General features: G+C 32.7%; 1 protein-coding gene across 1 annotated transcript in view; it reads right to left on the reverse strand.

The window, feature by feature from the left end:
- Nucleotides 1-4479: 4479 nt before the first annotated feature.
- Nucleotides 4480-26218, reverse strand: part of Dach2 (dachshund family transcription factor 2) — a 743535-nt gene continuing 721796 nt past the window's right edge. Inside the window, exons 10-12 of the mRNA XM_055598244.1 lie at nt 18806-18952; nt 15923-15988; nt 4480-4533 (exon numbers count right to left, since the gene is read on the reverse strand). Coding sequence (XP_055454219.1) covers nt 4529-4533; nt 15923-15988; nt 18806-18952 — 218 coding nt within the window. The 3' untranslated portion in view covers nt 4480-4528. The remainder of the gene's footprint in view (nt 4534-15922; nt 15989-18805; nt 18953-26218) is intronic.

A 26218-nucleotide genomic window follows, 5' to 3' on the forward strand; every position in this document is an offset into this window, starting at 1 on the left:
CATTAATATAAAGCCAGCGAGGACTTTCAGGCTGAATACAACTGCTGTGCCATTATTAAACAGTAATAGTTACCTCCTTAAAAAAAAAAAAAAAAAAAAAAGAATAGGTGTTAGTTCTTCTGTGGAACATAGCTGAAGCAGAGGTATGAATGTCTATCTTCAGGAACGTAAAATGATTTGATGAAACAGGATTGCTTAATATCAGTAATCTTTAATTTAACATGACTATATGTTAATGTGTCAGATTTCAAAGATCCTTCAAGTAAACTTCATGCTACAGCTCATCTTTACACAGAACTGAAGGCATGGAAAGCAGATAAAGACTCTTTTCATAAACTATTTTATAATGTCTATAGAGATCTATATTCATTTTTGCTTTTGTACATATTGTTACACTTGAAGTTATTGTGCTTTACCCAAACAGTAGGAAAGACATTACCTGGTTTGGCTCTAAAATAATGACAGCTTAGCACATTTAGAATTTTCATTCCCCAGGTTAACCTTCAGGCTGTGAATACCATATAGAGACTAGTTTTCAATATAATTTGAACTTTAAGTGGTAAAACGAATATTCATTGAAATATTTGTAATATAAGGTCCATATCACTTGCTAGTTAGAGAGCATTTGGATTGATATTATTTTGAATTAAAAAATAAATTATATTCTGCCTCTTTGGCCTTAAAATTATTCTTTTCTATCCATTGGCTTATGATATGCATATTTAGCTATCTAAATCACAAAAATTAGGCTTTTGGTTACAGAAGAGAAAGCAGAAAAGAATGTGTCCATAAATATGCACAAATCCATCACTAGTGTTCAAGAAACACTTAAAATTACATGTTTGTAGTTCAAATGTACCCTTGTTATGTAGAAGGAAGCTTGCATTATCACACTTGACTGATAATTTTTGTTTAAATTCTTAACTCATTGGAAAATGTTTTGCGTTGTAAAGAGGAAATTATGTGAAATCTCTGAAATATTTGATTTTTTTTCCTGTGTAGATTATTTAATACTAGGTATATTAATGGAATTTTGTGGAAAATACTTCACAACCAAAAAATCAAGGAGGTATAAGGAAACAGAAGGAAGAGTTATATTTTGTGTTAACCAGAAAAACTAGAGTTGAGTTTCATCTGCCCAAGAAAGCTAGGGAAGTTACTTGAATGTTCTAAGGATCCAGAACATAAAAACATATTTTTGAATTGTTTGGTAATCTTTAGCCCAGAAAAGTGTTTAGACTAGTATTTTAGACATAGAGTTTGAGCAGTGTAATGAAGTTCTAGCCTCCTGGTAGTTCAAGTTTCTTTGATGATATTCACCAACTGGTTGCTCAGTTCTACAGCCGAACACATCCACTGTACAGACACCCTCAATATCAATGGAAAGATCATCGACATCAAATGTCAGTCATTTTTTTCACCAGGATTTAAATTTATACAATAATAATAAAGCTTGAATCATGCAGTACAAAATGTCAACAGCACAAATTTAAAATTAAGAGTAAAACAAACTGTCATTTAAAAAGTTATATAAACAACACTGTATGAAAAAGACAATCATTGTTTGTCTTTTGGAAAAACTAAGTTTTTGAAAAATATTTCACTATGTTTAATTCTTACTTTTGTTACAAGAGACAAATATTTCTGGCCACACTTTCATTAAATGTGCCCACTTACAAAGCTTATCAGGAATAACTTCAACATCATCTTGCAAATCAAAAGAAATACTAGGCTACCAAGAAGACATTATGATGTAAATCAACTGTTCTATTCAGAATACAGTAAGTTGAGTATAAATTGAGATGCCATTAGTAAAAGCTCCCCAAATTTTAAGAATAGTAGTATCTAAAGAGTGTGGCATGTTCTAAAACACTGAGACACCTTCCTTATACTGACTATAAGGAAGGAACAAGTTTTACCCGGTATTTAACACTGTTCCTTGGAATAATCTCAAAGTTTGCCACATTTCAACTTCAAAATGCATTTCAGCTATAATATAAGTGATTTATCATGTAGTAGTAGCTGTCAAAGTAAACTCCTAGATAAAATAAAAACATCTGGAACCATAAACAGAAGAGAGCTCTAGTTGAATTTTAATCCAAATCTGCCATGCTCACTTCATTAGGAACAGGATACAGCTAATTAGTAGTTGACTGTTTCATGTTTTTAAGAAGGTTTATATTTGAACATCAGAGATGATCTCATATGCATTCTGTATGTAAACATGATTATAGATTAGGAAAAGCAATGAAAAACCCCTCTCAGAGGGATTTTAGGTGATTAGATATTCATTAGAAGGGACATGTATGTTGACACTTGGGAAGAGCTGGCAGTTAGTTTACTGCTTCAATATGTATCAGATGGGTGAAATGGGTAATTACATATATACAGGTAGGACAGTATTTTAAGAAAAAATATAGGTTTCTATAATACTTTCATTTATGTAGAAATGCCTGATTTGGGACTACATAGGAAGCTGGTATGCTCTTCTCCATTAGGACACACAGTATGCATAACGCTTGCCTTCTGTGTTATATATCTAATGTATATAGAAAGAAACAACTAACAGTAGGTGCCATAAGGAGGGCAAATAAGTGGAAAAATGCCAGAAAAAACAAAACAAAAACAAAACAGGAGGATTTCCTCCCATCTAACTAAAACAGTTAAAACAAAACCAAAAACTATTGTATATTTAAGTGATGAATTTGAAAATACTATTCCATTTTCTGAATTATTCAGTACATGTTCTTTTTCTAAATGGTGTGGAGATGATTCTGGATGTTGTACCTTTAATCATAAATAATTGTTATTCATTTCATATATTTGATATTGCCAATTTTACTTCATCACTCATAAATTGTACTTTTTTCAGCATTATTTTGACATAGTCAGCTGAAATATCATAGAGTATATACAAGGAGATCACGAATGCATCATTTGAAACACCCAACAGCAAAATCTTTATAACTTAAAAAATTCATCAGGATATGAAATAACCAACATACCATATTAATACAAATTAATGCATTATTTTTTTAAATATTTAAGTTTAGTGGTCCTTTCAAAAGAAATTGCATATATGGCCACAAGGAATTGATTATTGGAAAATGGATAAAAGCTCAGTTGAAAATTTAATTCTAGGGCAGATACTACACAATGAATAAGATTTTGCTGGTGTAATAAAAACTCTTAAGAAGCAGGGTACAGCCTTGTCAGGACACAGAGGAAGACAATGTAGCCAGTCCTGATGAGAACTGATAGGTTAGGGTCAGATGGAAGGGGAGGAGGACTTTCCATACTAGTGGACTATGGGAGGGGCGTAGGGGAAGAGGAAGGAGAGAGGGTGGGACTGGGATGAGATAAGGGAGGGAGCTACAGCAGGGATACAAAGAGAATAAATTGTATTAAATAATAATATTGTTTAAAAAAGAAGTGTCATTAAATGTTTTTATCACTCAAATACTGATGTATCATATTCTTTGAAGGAGTGAAAATGGTAGTAATTATATGTCACCAGTTTACAGCTAAGTCTTTATTAAGTAAGCTGATAAATTTTTCTAGGACATATCCTAAGCAATTTTAACCAAATGAATCACTTACATATCTCTTGAAAATGCTAGTTACCTGATTATGCTTAGACCAGAGGATGAATAGGAAAAAAAAAAATCATAATGTGATTTTTAATCCAATTTCCTGTTCCTATTTCCTTTCTTGTATGCGTAGTTTTTATTTGTATAATTATATTTGTTTTCTTTTGCTATTATAATAAAGAAGAAGCAAGGCTTGGGATCAAAAGGAAGAAGAAAAGAATAAAGGAGGAATATTTAGTAGGCTAAGATCAGTTGTTATCATTGTAGTGAGGAAATGAATAACTTGCTCTACCATGATCAATTAAAAGGAATGTGTATGATGATCTAAAAATTAAAATTAAAGCAGTCTGTGTATTTTTTTTTCTTTTTTAGAGAATGAGTCAGTCATACTTTCTTCTACAAAGTGAACCTACAGGCCATGACAACAAATAGTAATCATTTGTACCAACAAATTATCTGCTAATGAAGGTCCTGTTAAATATCATATTAGAGAAATAGAAAGCTATTGCATGATAGACACAGCTCAAATTAGGTGTTTCTACATTTTAATTTTCTCACATACAATATACAAGTATCATTTTATCCATCTTCAAAATCATTTCACCTACTTACCACACTACAGACCTGATGTGTAGATAAATGAGATAATGTTTGTGAATCACTATGAGCTCATTGGAAGAAGTGGTTAAAAAAAAAACTATAAAGTACCACATTCAGTCATCATAATTGCCTCCTAAAAACTTGGGAAGAAAATTCTCTGAAACATTTTTCCTGGGTTCATGGTACTTTTCATCAATTATTAGCAAATGATAATTGAGTGTTTGATATTTTAACAGAATCTGAGCATGAAATCTAAAGAATCACAATACTAGGTAAGCAGGTAACTGCCACAGCACCCTATCCGTGTCTATGATCACTTGGAGTTCCGGCATCAGTGTTCAGGCTGCACAGAAAAACAATAAGACCTGGTCAAAATGTATGTCATGCCAACAAGAAAAATCCAAAATTTACTACAAATTCAGTTTATCATATTTCCTGTTATAAATATGCATATAACTATTCATCATTTATAACATATATTTACAATTTATGTTTTACGAGCTTTATCTTCTAGGAGAAGCTTCATTTCTTAAAAAATGAAACTTACCAAAATGTGCAAAACTATAGGTTTTTGCAATATTTTGTAAAACTGTTTATTCTCTGTGTATGATATTAACAAAATAAAGTTGTCTATATGATCATCCCCAACTAAAATATGCTTATGAGCCCTTTGAGCATGCTCTACTGCTTTACAACATGAAGTTAAATGAGTGGTTAGTTTAATAAACAAGGCATTTAGGAGGCTTTCTATTTTCTTTAACTGTTTAAAACATCAGTAAAGATGCATACCATTTTATATTGTCGCAAAAAGCTCTGTTAATATTTGCAGTGTTACTCCTAGAAGAGAATTCCATTTCTGGCAAGATCATTTTTTAAATTAAATTTTTATTTTATATTAATTACAGTTGATTCACTTTGTATTCCAGCTGTAGTCCCCTCCCTCCCCCGCTCCCAATCCCATTCTCCTTCCCTTATCTCTTCCCATGCCCCTCTCCAAGTCCTCCTCCCCTTCCATCTGACCCAAGGTTATCAGGTCTTATCAGAACTGGCTGCATTGTTCTTCTCTGTGGCCTGACAAGGCTGCTCCCCCTTCTAGGGGAGGTGGGCAGAGAGCTAGCCACTGAGTTCATGTCAGAGACAGTCCCTGTTCCCCTTACTAAGTAAAGCCACTTGAATACTGAGCTACCATGGGCTACATCTAAGCAGGGGTTCTAGGTTAAATCCATCCATGGGCTACATCTGTGTAAGGGTTCTAGGTTATATCCATGAATGGTCCTTGGTTGGAGTATCAGTCTCAGAAAAGCCCCCTGTGCCCAGATATCTTGGTTCTGTTGCTCTTCTTCCTGTCCTCTCCAGGTCTTACTAGCTCCCCCTTCTTAACTACTCAACTTCATATGGAAAAACAAAAAAACAAACAAAAAAAAAACCCAAAATTGCCAAAACAATCCTGTACAATGACTGACTGTCTGGAGGTATCTCCATACCTGATCTCAAGCTGTACTACAGAGCAATAGTAATAAAAACCGCACGGTACTGGCATGGTGAAAATAAAATGGTGGATCAATGGAATCGAATTGAAGACCCAGAAATAAATCCACACACCTACAGATACTTGATTTTTGACAAAGAAGGATGTTTATTTAAGAAAAACACTGCTCATATTGAATATTACTAAGTATGTGTCTATAATGTCTTTTCGAACCCTAATAAGCTTCACCACATGAAAACTAGGTTATCAGATCTATTTTTTTTTTTAGTGGTTACCTTATTTTTGAACTATTCACAATATTTTTAAAATGAGTTCAAGTACTAAGCACAGTGTCATTAAGTTTATGCATTATCCATATATTTTTAAATTTCAAATAAGCACTAGCTGATTTGAAATCAGAATTACTACTGATAGGTCATGGTTTCCTAACTTAAATAAAAAGAAAGATGAAATAATGTGGGATTACATTCAATATAATTATGTCTTAGGACCATTCAATTAAAAGTAAAGTTAATTGTATGAATTTTATTTCAATTGTGGAAAAAACTCGGTATGTGTTATTCCCACTAAATAACAATAGTGGAGGTAGCTTGTATTGTACTTAGTTAATACCTGTGTATAAATATGGCCCTACTTATTTATGAGTAGGAAAGTAGACCACACTGAGAGTCAATTCAAATAACAAAATGATATAGAAGCTGTCTTATTCTATGCTTATGGAGAAAGAAAATAATGACATTACCTTTTCAAATATGCATGGTGCTTATTGTTAGAATGGTAATTAAAACAAATTTCATAAAAAGAATAACCACTTCACATTCTTATTTTCAAAAATGAGATTTATGCTTGAGTAAAACTTAAGGCAAGTTACAAGTCACTTCTTTCTCTGGAAACAGTATGAGAACAGAACTCAAGCATATCTATTTCACTCTTAAAAATATTAAATTTATTGAGACTATTTAATACCTACACCTCCCTGGGCTCTTTCAAATTCGTAGCCACCTTTTCAATTAATTGTTGTTCCATATATCTATGTACACAATTACTATTTGCTTAGTCTAAATAGTGTTGTTTATATGTATATTTTAGGAGTACCTCTAATTTTGTGAATTATTAACATACTACATAGTTTCCCTATACTTTTAAAAAATATAGTCTTTGTATAATGTATCTTGCAAACAGGGTATGAAAAGCTTTCTGTCCTTACCAACGACAATACACAAGGACATGTGTACTATAACTACATAATGAAAAGTCCAGTTTGAGAGAATGTTTTAAATGTTACTTATATGTCAAATATTTCAATTCTACTGAAAACTACATATGTAAGCCCAAATGCCTATTTCATGTATATTTAATAAAATAAAGCAACAGTGAAAACTTCAACTCGTCATTTGTTACAGAGTTTGAATCAGACATCTTGATGAGACACGAAGATGGAATATTGGAAAAACTTTTAATGATTAGCATTGAGTTGCCTTGCTATTAACTGAGAAAACCTGGTTACTTGACCAGTGTTCTTTAAGCAACTTCATTTCAGTTCCTACAGACCTCTTTTAAAATGGCAGCGAAACATATGTGTTTAGAAGAGACTGGCCATTTTTGAATCTTATCAAGAATTTTAAAAGAATGTGAGTTCTGCTTTTCAGTAGGGAAAGAGAGGGCAAGTAAAAGCTGCTTTGTATGAGATAATAAAGTATGTCAGGAGCCGTTTGAAACATGCGTGTCACTTGCAGAATGTCATATTCTTTTTACAATTTTCCTGTAGAGAGAATGTTTGAAATCTGATGTTTATTTTTTTCTATGGTGTTTATCTAAATAATCTAAAGGCATAGAATGTATAGCTATGTTTCACTTTTCATAAATACACAAATTATAAAACATTTTATAAATTGAGTTTTTATGTAAAAGATATGGAAAAATTTTAATATATTTAAAAGTAGAATTAATTTTGCTATTGCTTTTATTTGCTAAACTGATAAGGATACATTAACTAATTGTAACTGAAATTACTCAACATATGTAAAAGATTGAATAATTGAAGTAATAGAGAAAGATTGAACTGTATGCAGTTAATAGATTGTAAGAGTTGACTATTAGGACTCTTTATTTTAGGTTATGCTTCACTCATTGAAAAACTGTTTAAAGCTGCTAAGATCTACATCAAATTTAATTATTTTAATAGTTTAAGAAAAATAAAAGCACCTAAACATTTACTGAAAAATAGAGAGATAAAGAAGAAATATTTGTCACAAAATTTATGCTTTCTGGAAACTTGAATAACTGGAGGAGATATTGCCTTAATAATAATTTATATTGCTGATAAAAAGACTGCAACATTATATAAGAATGAATGTCAGTGCTAATTCTCAAATACTGAAAATGCAGATTATAAAGTTAGTGAAACAAGAAGATACATACTGATTCTAAAATATATTTTCTTTAAATTGGGTTTAATTTGCAAACTAAATTGTTATATGACAATTATAAATGAAAAACATGCTTGCTAGATCAGCTACAAACTTTATACTAAAACCATACAGTAAGGAAATCTCAGTGCATAATTATATAAATAATATTCAGTGGACAGTGTGAAATGACTTTGATAATAAAACAACTCTGTTACTATCTATGCTATATTTCACCTGCTTTAAGTAGAAACTGGTATCACATTTGTCTTTTTTTTTCTACAACTGGTATCCCAGCATTTACAAATATAACTTGCAAGTGTTTATTAAATTGTTGATAGTTTTCGATAATATAGAAGACAAACTTAAGAAAACCTACTATGTGCTTCTCTGAATAGCTTAATACTAGAGTTCTACTAAATCCTGTAGCTAGCTAACTAATTTTTACAGGCATTGATTAATATTGATATAAAATGAGGAAAATTATTCAAAGGGCAAGTGCTTGTTCCCATTGTCAATAAAAAACAAACTTAAATTCTCAAGATGAGCTAATCACACATTTTAATAGCAACCACATAAGGATAATATTGTCAGGGCAAACTATTTTCAGAAATGGATAAAAATATCACACTTTAAAAGTATACTATGAATTCTCTTTCTTTTATGCACTATTCAGAATTTAAGGTATAAATTACTTGTTCAGGAATGATAAAAAAATGTTGGCATAGAACTACTCTATATTTAAGTGGCAGTCATATAATTTGAAAATTTTAAATTAATAAGGGTATGGTGGTATGATTAGAACTGTCTACGACCACACTACATATTTTACTTATTGTTTAAGAATGAAAAGGAGCATTAAATTCTTTTGATCAATGACTTCCTATAATAGATTTTCAGGTATGTACGGATTAAATATAGGGTAAAGTGAATTTTAGTTTTTAAAAATAGGGTTAAGAACATGTGGTTAAGAACACTTCTTGTATTTCCAGCGAACCCAAGTACAGTTACTAGAACTTAATTCTAGTGGTCCACAACAGTGGGATACTTAAGCTCCTGAAGATCTGAAACTTTCTGGACTTTGTGATCACCTGCACTCATGTGGACATACCCACATAGACAAAGACATATACACACAATTACAAAATAAATCTTAAAAATATATTGCATTTATATAGATGGGTCCTAAAATAGTAGCCAGTAGGGAGAAGTTAAATAAGTCTTCCTCACTAGTAGTGAAAAACCTACTTATTAACAAACTACTCCAAATGCAGAGGAGAAGAACAATGTGTTTCACTTTGAAACTTTCATTATTTGTTATCACTGTAATTTCATATTTTTATAAGTGAAATGTAGCTGGAATTCTAAGTATGGAAGTCTTAGCTCAATACAAGAGATTTAATGATATCATCATGATAAGCACTGAAGTTTTTGGATCAGGACAAATGATTTTGTTAACTCTGCAATGACATGGTAGAAGCTAGCCATGACAACTAGGCCACAAATGATCAAGTAATTTCACATATTCCTAAGGAAGGATCTAAAAACATGGTCTGTATCATAGTTTAATAGGCATTTCACAGCAGAGTGGTATGATATAATCTGGGGGGGTATGTAAAAATTCTGAAGATTGAAAAAATATTAAGATATATTTCTCCTGAGGGTAAAAATAACAAGAATATACTAAAGACATCTAATGAAATATAGGCTAAAATAAAATAACATCCATATTTGCCCCTTTAAAGAAAGACACTGGGAACCACTTTAATACTTCTTCTGGTGTAACGTTTTTCTCTATCTGTGATAGCAATTCTAATCATATTTCTGTAGGTAGTTATGGGAGTTTGAAAATTAATGGCTTCTATAGGGTCTTATACTTGAATGCTTAGTAACCAGGGAGTGGCACTAATTGAGGATTAGGAGCTGTGGACTTTTTGGAGTAGTTGTGGAGTTTTTGGAGGGAGTATGTCTTTGGGACTGGACTTTAAAGTTTTAAAAAGCCTATACCAGTCCCAGGCACTCTCTCTCTCCCTCTCTCTGGATGTAACTCCCAGCTCTTCTCCCGCACCTGCTTACCTCCCACCACATACTGTGCCATTATGATAATAGATTAAGCTTCAGAAACTGTAAACAAGACCCCAATTAAATGCTTTTTTTTTTTTTTTTTTTTTTTTTTTTTGTAAGAGTTGCCTTGGTCGTGGTGTCTGTTCATAAGACCAACACACTGACTAAGACAGTAGTACAACACTCCAATTTCAAAGAAAATGTTTGAGAGGAAGTCCTTAAAGTGACTCATATTTCTATAATCTCTTTATTCCCTGAGGTGTTAAACATCTTTGTAAGAAAATATATCTCCACTGTTCAAAAAGAACATTAGAGAAACTGCATAACTTCCTACACAGTACAAGATAGCATGTGAAGGGAATTAAAAACTGATGAAACTAGGGCAAGAAGCAGTCAGTGAAAACTCTAAAGACAGACTGAGAACACTGCTGGGAATTAATGAAGGCCTTTATTAGAAAAATTCTATTGTTTAGTTCACTATCCAAGTGGCCTCCATAGTAATGGGGACAGGGACTGTCTCTGACATGAACTGATTGGCCTGCTGTTTGATCACCTCCATGAACTGATTTGCCTGCTGTTTTATTACCCCCTCCCCCCCGAGGGGGGAGCAGCCTTACCAGGCCACAGAAGAAAACAATGCAGGCACTCTTGATGAGACCTGATAGACTAGGGTCAGAGGAAAGCAGAGGAGGAGGACCTCCCTTTTCAGTGAACTGCAGGAGGGACAGGGACAAAGGTGGGGAAGAAGGAGGGTAGGATTGGGAGAGGAAGAGGGAGGGAGATACAGGGGAGATACAAAGTAAATGAACTGTAATTAATAAAAATTAAAAAAAAGATTATGAAAAAAATGTTAAATATCTTTGGTATTTGACTCTTGTAAGCATTGTATAGCTAGCCATTAATAAAAACAACATGCAAATGTTGAAATTCTCCAAATTAAAACAATAATTGCAGAAAGCAAAAAAAAAGTTATATGCCCATGATAAGAATTCACAAAAAATTTATCTTTTTTATCATATTTTATAGTCACACTATCAGTTTTCTTACCATTGTACTAAACTGTACAACCACAGTTCTATAATAAGTGTAATTATTCTAGTTATTAATTTACTGATATTAATATTATTTTAATACAATATAGTTATTAAATTCAATGAGGGTAATTGTTGTATTGGCATTCATCTAACCATTTAGAGAAAATTTTCTCTGAGTTTGTATGTGAACAGCAAAGCGAAAATATAATAAATTTCAGAAAAAAAAATGAATACTGTTTAAATTGATTTTGTAATTGGTTATGAATATATATGATGTAGATTTAGAAAAATACAAAATTATATAGTTCATATTGAATACATTTACATATTGCATAATATATATTACTAAATATATTGTGAACAGAATGTTCTTTTAATATGTAAAAGTTAAAATTGTATCATTCACTTTTTCTGTCAATGGCACTTTGCTTTTTAATTTTTCATTGATATATTTAGGGTATACTATTTAGAATAAATCATAAATTTTATGTCTTTCAGAGGTCAGCCCCCATTCTAAAGAAGCTTTTGGGTTTTGTGTTTTTCTCTTTTTTAATTAAATTTTATTTTTTTATATTAGTTATGGTTTATTTACCTTTTATCCCAGCTGTAGCCCCATCACTCATTCCCTCCCAATCCCACCCTCCTTCCCTCATCTCCTCCCTGCCCCTCTCTAAGTCCATAGATAGAAGAGGGCCTCCTCCCCTTTCATCTAACCCTAGCTTATCAGGTCTCTTTAGGACTGGCTGCAGTGTCCTCATCTGTGGCCTAGCAAGGCTGCTGCTCACTCCGGGTGGGGGGTGGGAGGTGGGGTCAAAGAGCCAACTACTTAGTTCATGCCAGACATAGTCCCTGTTCCCCTTACTAGGAAAACCTCTTTGATACTGAGCTGCCATGGGCTACATCTGAGAAGGGGTTTTTCAACAACATAAAAAAAAACAGTCTAGTAAACTTAATTTTACACAACATTTTTTGACTTTGGTAAATATGCTGCATTTCATAACTGCTGATGATGTTGGTCATGAAGGTAAGGAAATTAATAAAAGTTACTTTTAGAGAAAAATCAGAAAAAAAGAGCATTTTGGTGTTCAATCACCGTATTTTACCAAAAATATTAAGAAGTAAATAAATGTAAAAATTATTCATTAATGTATTTCACATGCAAAATAAAAACAGTCTTTAGCACTTTTGTTGTTTTCTTTATGAGTAAACCAATAAATTATCATGCACAGATACAATAGGTCACTATGCCTTCGCACTTTATAAATTCATTTTTATTGTTTTATTTTATGACTAGAAAGCTCATATATACTACTAGCTTTTTCCTGTAATTTAGGCACTTTGTATCCTGTGTTTACTTTTCTTATTATTAGGATAATGATGACTTTTTTTAAATTTAAGAAATTTTCACTATCAGCTCTACAAGACCTTCTTAACAACAAAATAGTCATACAAAAGTTAACTAAGGTGTAAACATGGAAAAGGAAAAGTCTCCTTGTGATCATAAAATGATGTTATTTTCTATTCAGCATTTCATGTTACTGCTGTTCATGCCTATTAATTAAAGGAGCTGTTGCAGTAATGTGCAAACAGGGAATCTGGATAACTTAGAGGACTTTTAGGTCTCCAAGTGAAGTTAAGTCAATCTGGGCATGAGCAATCAAATATAATGAAATCACTTGTCAGTGCTAAGCTTGCAAAAAGTGGGAAGTTTGACTGGGGAGTAAAAGGATTATAATTAGATTTCCAATAGGATAATAACTAAATGGCAGAATGCAATAAAGAGAAAATATTACTTTGTTAGCTAATGGTTCTGCTGTTCAGTTTTAGTTTTTATCAGCTCACTTGTGGTTGTGCTAATTTAATTTGCTTTTATCAGCAAAAATGCACCACACAAATGCCACTTAAGAAGTAATTTGCAATAACCATTGATCTGAAGGTATACTTATTAACACCTGGTATGTTAATTTTATGTGAAGCAGAGATTGACTGATAAGATGGTTGATGTCCTATCTTGCAGGTCCCCAGCTGAGTTGGAGGAATTTGAAGTGGACCACAATGGTTCATATGTTAAGCTCTTGAGGTTGTGGACATAATCACCAGAGTGAGTACTTTATTCATTGTTGACCATCTGAAAACTGTTATATGTAGGCATAATCATAGACTGCTAAAATACAAAATTCTTTTATCAAGGTTGTCTATCTTTTTAAGGTTGTTAACTTTTTTTTTGGTCAAACAACATTCAAAGCACATTAGAAATGAAACAAACCAAATAGCCTTATGAAAGATACAATAATCCTGAGTAGTTTGTCTGTATTCAAATTTATGTGAGTATGTGATAAAACTGGTTATGATTGCTTTACTTCTAAGAGTGGCCATACAAAATTTTACCAAGTTCCCTTTATATCTTCTTTTTAATTAATTTTTATTTTTTTACATTAATTACATTTTATTCATGTTGTATCTCAGATGTACCCCCTCCCTCATTCACTCCCAATCCTACTCTCCCTCTGTCATCTCCTCCCATGCCTGTCTCTAAGTCCACTGATAGGAGAGGTCCTCCTCCCCTTCCATCTGACCCTAGCTCATCAGGTCTCATCAGGATTGGCATAATGTCCCCCTCTGTGGCCTAGCAAGGCTGTTCCCTCCTCGGGGAGGGGGGATCACAAAGCCAGCCACTGAGTTCATGTCAGAGACAGTTCCTGTTCTCCTAACTAGGGAACCTACTTGGATACTGAGTTGCCCTGCCACCAAGGTCCATTCATGGATATAACCTAAAACCCTTTATATCTTTATAAGAAGAGGTCACCCTGGAACTAAGGAAATTTCAAAGAGAGAGCACTAAGATGCTGATAGATTTCTATGCAGCAGAGCTATCAACAATAGGAAGGTAAAGGACATCAATGAAATCTCAACTGTTTACTGTGATGCAGATGAGTGTTGGCAATAGCATTGTATTGGCACTCATGAATTGATTCTCACAAATAAAGAATGTAATCTTCCAGCATACAAAATGAGCAAGGCAGGGAAGTGAAAAATATGTAAATAGTTCAAGGTAAATAAAAAAGAAACTGTAGAATATAAAACCAAAACTATTGGCAAGAATATAAAAACAATAGTTAAGCTTGCATTTTATGTTTTTCAGCCATTATAAGGTTTCTAGAGTTTAAGAATGATGATAAAATTAAATTTTCAATTAATAATATTTAAAATGATAAGCTAAATGATTAAGTGTTTTATCTAATTATCAGACTTATTTTGTCAACTATATTTAAATTAATTTTGCTCATATTTTCAGATATCTCTATTCTTCTATCAAAACAAACTATTTTTTGTTGACAAAAATCTTTTGTTTTTTTGAGCTAGGGTCCTACTATTTAGTCTTTGCTGCTCTGAAACTCAAAATGGAGAGTAGGCTGATCTGAAGTCACAGATATCCTCATGCCCTCTATCTCCTGCTTGCTACAATTAAAGGTGTATGCCACTGTACATGATCTAAAAGTTTATTTTGATGTGTGATATTACTATTATTTTAGTTTTCATGAAGTAATGATGGGAGTTTTAGTGCATATAGTGTTTAAATGTTGAACTAAGTAGAGAAGAATGTATACCTTTCAGTGCTTTCCACATTTATTATGAATGCCATTTGATGTAGTTTAAAAGTCTGTATTCAATAAGAAATTATTAAATTACTACATTTATCATATATGCACAATGTTGACTACAGATACTAAGCAAACAATTTTGTTTTTATATTGGAAACAATTTTATGCTATTAAGTTGCAGCAGAGTCAAACATTATCAGAAAGTCAATGAGATCTGATATTTCTGGAATCATAAAATAACTTTAAAAATAGAGACATGGGCTTCTAATTTTTCTTAATCTGCACAGTAACATGTTCACACTGCCTTCTGTTCCATTCACTCAGAGACAAGATATTCATGTTTTTGTATTGTAAAGTTAGGAAAATTGTCCTTTAGAGATATATTTTTTAGTATATTCAGGTTTTGTTTTATACAATAAATGTGAATATAAACATAATCTATAGATAAATAAAATAAAAACTATAATAGTATTGCATGCGAAAATTTCCACTGATTAAATGTAATTCTTTTAGGGACTTGTACAGTCTGACACAACTCTTTATTGATACCTTTCATTCATGTTGTTACTGCTGGATATTCTAAATTATTGTAGAAGATATATATATTTACAGACATCATGCAAGTTGGAAATTACAAATCATAGTCTTATTTCCATATTTAGAAGATTTCTAAAATTACTCTCAAAATTTGAAAAATAATAAAAACATCTAGAAGACCTTTGAAATGTCCATAGGTTGTGATTATTGTACTTGTGCCCTTTGCAAACACTGAAGCAATGAACTGTAAGTCATATGTACAGAATGCTTATGAAAGATTTCTTACATATTTATCATTTTTTATAATGAGAAATAGAAAAACGTAAATAAGTATTCTTTTACTAGCTAAACAGGGAAAAACCTTACATTGTATCTATGAATTACCTAAATAAATACATTAAGAGTTTTCAAAGTCATATAATAACTTATATATGTTTTTTTCCCTTAAAGATCTCTGTAGATTGCTCCTTAGGTCAGAGTATGAAAAGTTGACCTTATTTTGTGAGAATAAAATCTATTAACAAACAAGTTTTTCCTATTCTGCCTCCATGGATCACACATTAAGCACTTATAAGAAGGAGATTGCTGTTTATAGTACCTTGCATAGAAGCACTGTCATGAAGTGTCCCATTGTTTTCTATTTCAATATCTGGAAATCCAGGATCTGAAAGAAATGATATTTAATATTAAGGTCAAATTCTGTGTTTCCTAATTCCATCTCAATAACAATTGACAATATTTTGGCATTGTACATAACACAAGACTCTGGCCAGCATTTTCTTTCTAGTCTGCAAAAATCTCTGGCCCTCTACAATATTATTTGTTTTTATTTTATAATATAATTAAATCACTGATCCATTCACATTCCTTTTACCAAGTTTTCCCATATGCCTTCTTTAAATCTTTCATATTCAGTTTCTTTTTCAGTAATAGTTGTTACATTATCTGTGTGCATGTTATGTGCATATTTGTATATACATGCATATGTACATCACACACACTCTTAAACACAAATTTTTTTGTTTTGTTTAGTTTCCCTTCCATTTCCTTTCTTTTCTTTCAGCATTTTTATGTTAATGCTAGAAGGAACTTTATATTCTACAATTGAATTATACACTTAAGAATATATTTTGAGCTACATAATAAATATATTTTTCATTATTTGATAATATAAAGATGTATTCTAGGAAAATAACTGTCTATACAAAAATAGAAAAAATACTTCTAAAACTATTCAGTTAACATGTTTTGATGACAAAACAACAAAAATATGATGGATACATTTAACTAAACTGAAGTGATTTGTCATTAAAGTTTATTTTCTCCTTGTAAGATATGGGGAAGAGCCTTGAACTCATTGGCACAGGAGACAACTTCCTGAACAGAACACCAACAGCACAGTCTCTAAGATCAACAATCAATAAATGGGATCTCATGAAACTGAAAAGCTTCTGTAAAGCAAAGGACTCTGTCGTCAGAACAAAATGACTGCCTACAGATTGGGAAAGGATCTTCACCAACCCTATATCTGACAGAGAAATAATATCCAGTATATATAAAGAACTAAAGAAATTAAACAGCAACAAATCAAGTAATCCAATTTAAAAATGGAGTACAGAGCTAAACAGAGAATTCTCAATAGAGGAATATCAAATGGCAGAAAAACACTTAAAGAAATGTTCAATGTCCTTAGTGATAAGGGAAATGCAAATCAAAATGACTCTGAGATTTCACCTTAGACCCATCAGAATGGCTAAGATCAAAAACTCAAGTGACAACACATGCTGGGGAGGTTGTGGAGAAACGGGAACCCTTCTCCACTGCTGGTGGGAATGTGAACTTGTACTACCACTCTGGAAATCAATCTGGCGCTTTCTCAGACAACTAGGAATAGAACTTCCTCAAGATCCAGCTATACCACTCCTAGGCATATACCCAAAAGAGGCTCAAGTACACAATAAGGACATTCGCTCAACCATGTTTATAACAGCCTTATTTGTAATAGCCAGAATCTGGAAACAGCCCAGATTCCCCTCGGTGGAGGAATGGATACAGAAATTGTGGTACATCTACACAATGGAATATTACTCAGCAATAAAAAACAAGGAAATCATGAAATTTGCAGGTAAATAGTGGGATCTGGAAAAAATCATCTTGAGTGAGCTATCCCAGCAGCAAAAAGACACACACAGCATATATATATACTCACTCACATAGACATATAATATATTAAAATCTGTACACCTAAAGAATCTAATCAAGAGGGAGGACTCTCGCTAAAATGCTCAACTCCTATCCAGAAAGGCAAAAGAGGATGGATATCAGAAGAAGGAGAAAAGAGGGAACAAGTCAGGAGCCTGACACAGAGGACCTCTGAAAAACTCTGACCTGCAGACTGTCAAAGCAGATGCTGAGACTTATGGGCAGCCTTTGGGCAGAGTGCAGGGAATCTTAGGAAAGAAGTGGGAAACAGTAAGATCTGGAGAGGACAGGAACTCCACGAGCAGAGCAACAGAACCAAAAAAAATCTGAGCACAGGCGTCTTTCCTGAGACTGATACTTTAACCAAGGATTATGTATGGAGATAACCTAAGACCCCTGCACAGATGTAGCCCATGGCAGTTCAGTATCCAAGTGGGTTTCATTGTAATAGGAACAGGGACTGTCTCTGACAGGAACTGATTGGCCTGCTCTTTAATTACCTCCCCCTGAGGGGGAAGCTGCATTACCAGGCCACAGAAGAAGACAATGCAGCCACTCCTGATGAGACTAAGATCAGAAGGAAGGAAAAGAAGACCTCCTCTATCAGTGCACTTGGGAAGGGGCATGCATGTAGAGGGTAGAGGAAGGGAGGGAATGGGACAGGAGGAGGGAGGGAACCACAAAGGGGTGATACAAAGTGAATAAAATGTAATTAATAAAGAATTCAAAAAAAACATTTAAATGAAAACAAACAAACAAAAAGATATGATAGGAATAGTCAAGTAAAGACAATGTTCACATGTTGAATTGTAGTCTTATGTAAATGGAAGCACAAATATGTTTTGATTGTGATCAGATAATTCACACAAGCTAATTATGTTGCAAAAACGCTGTGAATTCACTTTACATTGTGTTTGAATCAATTGAATCAATCATAGGTGATCATGAGCTTAAAATAAAATTAGAAAACTTTTGCATTACAACCCTTTGATTCATGCACCCCTTAACATAAAATCAAGGATTTATTTAGTATATCTTTTCTCCCTGAGGACCTCAACTTTGATGCATTCTGCATTAAATAATCCACCTAAAATTATTTTTTTCTGTCTTCTCGCTCGAGAAAGGGTTATTTTGGTTTGATTCATGACTTAAAACGCTTGCCTTAAAATTATATTCCTTGACAAAGCCTTTCTGTTTCTCTTTCTCTCTCTCTGTCTCTCTTTCTTAGTTCAGGTTTTTATTTTTTACCTTATAAGTGAAAGTCCTAATTAGAAGTTACCTTTCAACAACCTCAAACCACTGTCACTAGCTGTGGCTTGTTTAAGTGCCTGCTCCACTTGTTCTCGGCGCTTTGATTCAAATTCCAAGGCTTCCTGAAGTTTCCTCTTAGCTTTTTTCTCCTTTTTCAGACGCTTTTGCATTGTACCTAAAAGATGGAGAAGTACTTTGCAAATGTACGGTTAACACATTATTATTGCTTAGTTTATTACTATTGCTGAGTTTAATGACTTATATCAGAGATACAAGTATAAAATCAGAAAGCCAAAATGTATCAGACAGCATATGATTAAATTCTTTTGGTCCCAGTTTTCACCCATTTGGTGTTTTTTTGACTGTGGTTGAATAACACCATCAACTTTTTTTAAATTCATATTTCTAAATTTTATGCTCTTTAATACACATGCATTCATACAGTGATGGCAGTTTGCTGGGAGACTTACTGTCTACATGTCATATCACATACATTTAATGACTTTAATATTTTATTATTTTCCTAAGAAATAATACTATTTGTAAGTTATTTCCAGTCATATTTCAAAATTTAAAAATAAAACATGTAACTCTGTGTGAGGCATTATTTTATTCTTTAAAACAGAAAGCATATCCCTTATCAGTGGACTGGGAAAGGGACATGGGTAGGGAAGAAGAGGGTGGGACTAGGAGGGGAGGAGGGAGGGTGGTACAGTGGGGATACAAAGTGAATAAACTGTAATTAATAAAAATAAAAATAATTTAAAAAACTGAAAGTGCAAGTGTCTATTTCTGTGAAATGTTATCCATTGAAGAGAAAAACAATTATTCCTTTAAATAATTGTGTTTCTCTCCCTCTTTCCCTCCTTCTTTAAACACACACAAACACACACATTACTGAGAATAACTTTCAGCAATTATATAATCAATCTATAAAACTACAATCACATCAAGGAGTGTCTGGTAGATGAAAAGGCCAAAGAAGTGCTAAATAACAATTCCAGCTCAGTTCTCAGGGCTTCTGTCCCAAAGAGAAACTATAATTGCCACAATTTAAAAATCATTTCAAAACTCTAAAAGTTTATTATGATAGAGTCTCAAACAGGATCAATTTGGTTTCCAAGAGGTTCATAACGAGATTCTAAGCAAAGCTACCATCTTCCTATTTTGTTTTTAAAGTTTATTATTATGGTATATTTTAAAATACAAAAACTTGAGTATTGTATGCACAGGTTAATGATCCCTTATACACAAGAGGAGCAAGAGGAATTACAAATTCAATTCTTTCCTGCATTTCAGAATGAGTTCAAGCCAGCTTGGGATCCTGAGAACATATACATACATACATACATACATACATACATACATACATATATATATACATATATATATATATATATATATATATATACACTCACACACACACAGCTAGATGTTTGATGTGCAACAATTATTAAGATTTATTTTTCCATGCATAGTCCTTGGTTGGAGTATCAGTCTCAGGAAAGACCCCTGCACAGATATAGCCCATGGCAGTTCAGGAACCAAGTGGGTTCCATTGTAATAGGAACAGGGACTGTCTCTGACATGAACTGATTGACCTGCTCTTTAATTACCTCCCCCTGAGGGGGAAGCAGCATTACCAGGCCACAGAAGAAGACAATACAGCCACTCCTGATGAGACCTAATTGACTAGGAACAGAAGGAAGGAAAAGAAGACATCCCCTATCAGTGGGCTTGGGGAGGGGCATGCATGCAGAGGGTGTAGGAAGGGAAGGATTGGGATAGGAGGAGGGAGGGAACCACAGGGGGTATACAAAAGGAATGAAGTGTAATTAATAAAGAAAAAAAATGTAAAAATAAAATAAATAAATAAATAAATAAATAAATAAAAGAAATAATGCCCAAAATTATCAAATGGGATTAAATGAAATTTAAAAGTTTCTCTAAAAAAAAAAAAAGATTTGTTTTTCTGCTTTCTTTATATGGATGTTCTGTCTTTCCTGAGACTGACATCCAACCAAGGACTATTCATGAAGAAAACCTAGAACCCTTTCACAGAGGGAGCCATAGGCAGCTCAGTCTCCAAATGGGCTTCCTAGTGAGGGAAACAGGGGCTGTCTTAGACATGAACTCTGTGGCTGGCCCTTTGATCACCTCCCCCTGAGGAGGGAGCAGCCTTACCAGGCCACAGAAGAAGACAATGCAGCCAGTCCTGATGAGACCTGATAGACTAGTGTCAGATGTATGGGGAGGAGGTACTCCCCTATCAGTGGACTGGGGAAGGAGCATGGGAGGAGATGAGGGAGGGAGAGAGGGAGGGTGGTATTGGGAGTGGATGAAGGTGGGGCTACAATTGGGATACAAAATGAATAAATTATAATAAATAAAAAAATTATACTAAAAATAATAAAATAAAATTCAAAAAATACTAAAAATTTTATGTATAAAAAATTTTCAACTGAACTAAATATTGTAATAATCTGGGTTTTAATGTTACTCATTTTTCACATTAATATGTTCTCAATAACTTCAAAAGAGACATTTGCCCAAATAAATTGTTGTTTACCTATAGAGAAAATTCAGCAGTCTAACATAAAACATAGAATTGTTGAGACTAAGTCAGAAAATTAATGTCTTTTGTTTATTTATTAAAAATGGTTAAGTATATTTGTACATGAAATTTTTTTACTACTGTAATTGTATTCACATCATTATTAAAATACAGAATTAACAAATTACTTCAAGCAGAAAAGACAGTCTATTGAAACAGTTCTGAACTTAACATATTGCAGAGTAAAAATGCAGCTTTGAGTAAAAATCATTATTAAAAATATCCTAAGATTTTCTCTAAAATTTTAAACAAAATGTAAAAGTATAACTTACTATATAGTCAATATTACGTAGTTTCTGGAGTTTTCAAGAGGCCACATTTAAAATTATTTAAACAAAAATGAATTATTTAAACCTACTTTGTTAGCAATATTTTGTTGGTAATAATCGTCTATCAAAATGTTTGCAACGATGACATCTCTGCTAGGAAAATACTATGCCCACTTCACAGAAAGAAACTGCTTTTGAGACATGAAAACAATTGTACTAGAACTAAAACCCAGTAGCCTTTAAAAAATATAGGGACACCAGTCCAAAAGAGGGCTCCACTTGGCTGGTATTGGGTTTTTTGTTAAATAGTTTCTGGCTTTTGGAGATGGCACTATCAACCCACATGAGAAAAAGTTAATTAAAAGTCTATTGTTTGTATTCATGCATACAAAACACACATAAATTTTTAAAAAATGAAAAAAATTTTAAAAAATGAAATAAACCTTAAAAAAGAAAAAACAGAAAGTCACATGTATATATTTTAAGGAATCATTTACAATGACAATATTAACATTTTAAGATAAGATGCCTCTTTTTACTGCTATCAAAGAAAACATCTTTAATAAAACATTAAAAGGCTGGCATGCTTCAAAATCCCATTTGAATGTTAAACCTTTTATAGATCAGATATTGAGCTGAAATTATTTTAAAGTATTTTGAAATTTAATTATAACTCATTCTAGCTCTAAAGATTAACTATAACGAATGAGTGTATAAATTTAAAAACTATTTAATGAGTGCTAATAATGATGTATCCAATAGCTTTTTCTGCTATTTTACCTAAACTAATCTTAAATGAACCAAAGTAAGCCTGCAGTGGTTTGTTTTAGTTTATTTCACTTTTTCAGATTTTAAGCACTAATTATTTTTAATCTTAGTCAATAAAAATTGAAAGTAAGATCATAATATAACTTAGAATATTTTTGTTATTTTACTTTCAAATTATTATTGAGCTTGAATTTACACGTGCTTTTGAGGTACCTGACATGGGAATCGGTCTCAAGTCTTATGGAAGAACTGTTATTTATGCTTATCCACTAAGGTCTCTCTCTCTCTTTAGCTCCACTTTTTTTTAAACATTTGTTTTTAAATTTAATGATCTTGTAATGTTCAAAACTACTATTGTTTGAAATAATGTATAATTTCAAATAATTTCTATGTCTAAATCTAATTTTGAACTGAATAAAATATGTGAACATGGATGCAAAAAAAGGAAGAAAGAAAAACCTCTATTGTTATACATAGAGTTATGTACATTATATCCATGATACGCCTCAAGATGAGGCAGTGATGTATTAGACTGTGCACAGCAGGTATTTAACTACATAATTATATCTATTCTTCTCTCCAATAATCCAGTATGTTTTTCCTATAGTAGGGTTCAATAAGTATCTGTTGAACATACTGTTTAAGCAAGAAGTGAGAAAAGATGCGCCCTCATGTGGATGTCAAGTATAAGTGGAATTAGCTTAGGAACGAGTGGTTAGATGTAAACTGCATATGGTATACATGTAAATAAACTAATATTAACAAAAAACAAGTAAGCAGAAAATACTGGCACTGGAATAAAAACAAAGGCAAGACCTGCCAACATATGAAGATAAACATTAAATTATAATACATAAGTCAATATTTATAATAGTATGTGTTAAACAATTTCAAATTATATCTTTATATTGATATTATGTCAAATATGTTTGAATAAACTTATTATTCCTCACTTTCCATCATATTAACGTAATATACACTTAAAAGTTGAGCAGCCAGGCACAGTAGGGCACACCTGTAATGCCAGCACTCAGGGAGGCAGAGGCATATGCATCTCTCTGAGTGTGAGGGTAGCCTGATCTACAAAACAATTCCAGGACAGCCAAGGCTACACAGAGAAACCTTGTTTTAAAACAAACAAACAAACAAACAAAACAGAATACCAACAACACAGGCTCTAAGATCAACAATCAATAAATGGGACCTCATGAAACTAAAAAGCCCCTGTAAAGCAAAAGAACATGGTCACACGGTCAACAGAACAAAACAACAGACTACAGACTGGGATAAAACTTCACCAACCCTATATCTGACATGGGATTAATGCCCAGAATATATAAAGAACCCAAGAAGATAAACACCTAGACACCAAGTAACCTAATTAAAAAATGGAGTGCAGAGCTAAACAGAGAATCCTCAATAGAGGAATATCAAATGGCAGAGAAATATTTAAAGAAATTCTCAACATCATTAGTCATCAGGAAAATGCAAATCAAAATGACTGAGATTTCACCTTTAACTGTCATAATGGCTAAGATCAAAAACTCAAGTGACAAAACATGCTCAAGAGGATGTGGAGAAAGGGAACCCTCCTCCACTGCTGGTGGGAATATAAACTTGTACAACCACTTTGAAAATCAATCTGGCACTTTCTGAGACAATTAGAAATAGTGCTTCCTCAAGACCCAGCTATACCATTACTGGACATAAATCCAAAATATGCTCAACCATAAAACAAGGACATTTGCACAACTATGTTCATAGCAGCTTTATTCATAAGAGCCAGAATCTGGAAACAACCTAGATGTTCCTTAACTGAAGAATGGATACAGAAATTGTGGTACATTTACACAACTGAATACTACTCAGCAATTAAAAACAAGGAAATCATGAAATTTGCAGGGAAATAGAGTGAGGTAACTCAGAAAAAGAAAAATTAAATTCTTACAAATGCAGTGATTAAAATTGCATTTTACTCTCAACAAATGATTCCTAAAACTATAGAAAAATATTCCAAGACAAATTTTATGTTACTGTTTAATACTTAGCATTAGGTAAGTATAAAATTCACTATAAGTTAGTGAATTTTACTGAACTGGAAGCATCATCAGTTTTTGGTGAAGTGTCCAGATTGTGAATTTTCTCTGTTCCATTTGTACCACTGCTTTCCCCCTTTAACTAGGTTACTTTAGGTTTTATGATCTTTCCATAAGAAGGGAAATGAGGGATTAGAAGAAAACTGAAATTAGTATTACATATTTTGCTGCTCTGTAGTGTTTTATGTTAAATGTGAACATGTAAAAATTATTTATAAAACTGAACGCGAAAACTTTGTGTTGTGTTCAAGAGAACTTGTCCAATTTATATACTATACTATGCACAACTGATTTTACTCTTTTAAAAAATTCTATTTTGAATAATTCAGTATTTCTCTAAATTCTCTTCTTTGTGTCCATATATCTCTCTTATGATAATTTAATTGTTTTTAATCCCGTTTCCATGAGAACAAGCAATCCATTTGGAATCCTTTCCTTGCTCCCAGGCTCACAGCTATCCCAATCAGAGAATCAGGGATTTCTGTGAGACAGTGATGCCTAGTAATATCAGAAGATACTCTGTTAAAGTCTCAGCAATGTGACTGCTTAAACATGAACTGAACGAAGACAGTATCAGTGGCTATATCAAAGTGGATGGGGAAAAGCTCACAATAATTCAATTACGTATGGAACTAAGGAAAGCTGGAAGTGTGAAAGATAGTCTTTCCCTTTGAAGAGCTCACAAATTTGTAGTTTAGTGTCGAAAAACTTAACAAGTAACATTATATGGGCTGGACATACTATATTTAGAAATATATATGCACAAGATAACAATTAGGAAATAAAAGAGTATGGATTAGAAGGTAAGTCAGGAAGGTTACATAGGAGGGTTTAGGGAAATGTAATTATAGTCTCAAAAAAGTAAAAAAAAAAACAACACATCATTAGAGTGAACTATGTAATTAAAATGAAACCAGATTTTCCCCTTGTTAACCTTTCAATACTCTGCATTGTTTGCAAGGTAAAATCCAATCTCAGTTATACACCATTGAAAATTTTCTTCACAATTTCACTTCTACATCCATTTTTGGCATGATCTTTCACTATGTAATTAGTTAAACTCAAAGCCACTCAAAAATCAAATCACATACACTCACCTTTGTATGAAGTTGTTTCTTTCTTGTTGTTTTGTTTTTATGCCTTCCCTAATACACTATGTTTAAGCTGAATGTTTGCATGCTCTTTTTATTTTTGACTACTGATTCTATAATGTTCAGATCCAGGCATCAACTTCAGAAGATAGTCTTTTAACATCATACCACTTCCATAAGCTAAAGGAACTAATCTCTTTCAAACCGTGCAGATTATTCATGATCACTCTTGCCATTATGTCTTGGGAAAATTTTGGTTGTGCTAACCTTAGACAGTGTAAATCCCTCAAGAAAAGAGACCGAGTTCCATTTACTTTATAATTCCAGAATATAGTTCCCTGACTTGGAAAAAGTAAATGTTTTATATGTAAGAGGAGGTGACAATATCTGTACCCAGATACATTTTATTGGCTTATGTTTATTTTCAATCTTTAACTGGCCCCAAACAAAAATTTTGTTCATTATCTCTTAGTGAAAAACTTTCTGACCATTATGTGACTAAGCAATTACTATTTGTTTTTAGCTTATTAATTTTTAGCAGTTATAAGCCGTCTTTGAAAGTGTTTCTGTTAGCAAGAAAATAGTGTGCAACATAATATTCAC

This window comes from Psammomys obesus, unplaced genomic scaffold (assembly GCF_907164565.1).
Source record: "Psammomys obesus unplaced genomic scaffold, mPsaObe1.curated_primary_1811, whole genome shotgun sequence".
NCBI lineage: Eukaryota > Metazoa > Chordata > Mammalia > Rodentia > Muridae > Psammomys > Psammomys obesus.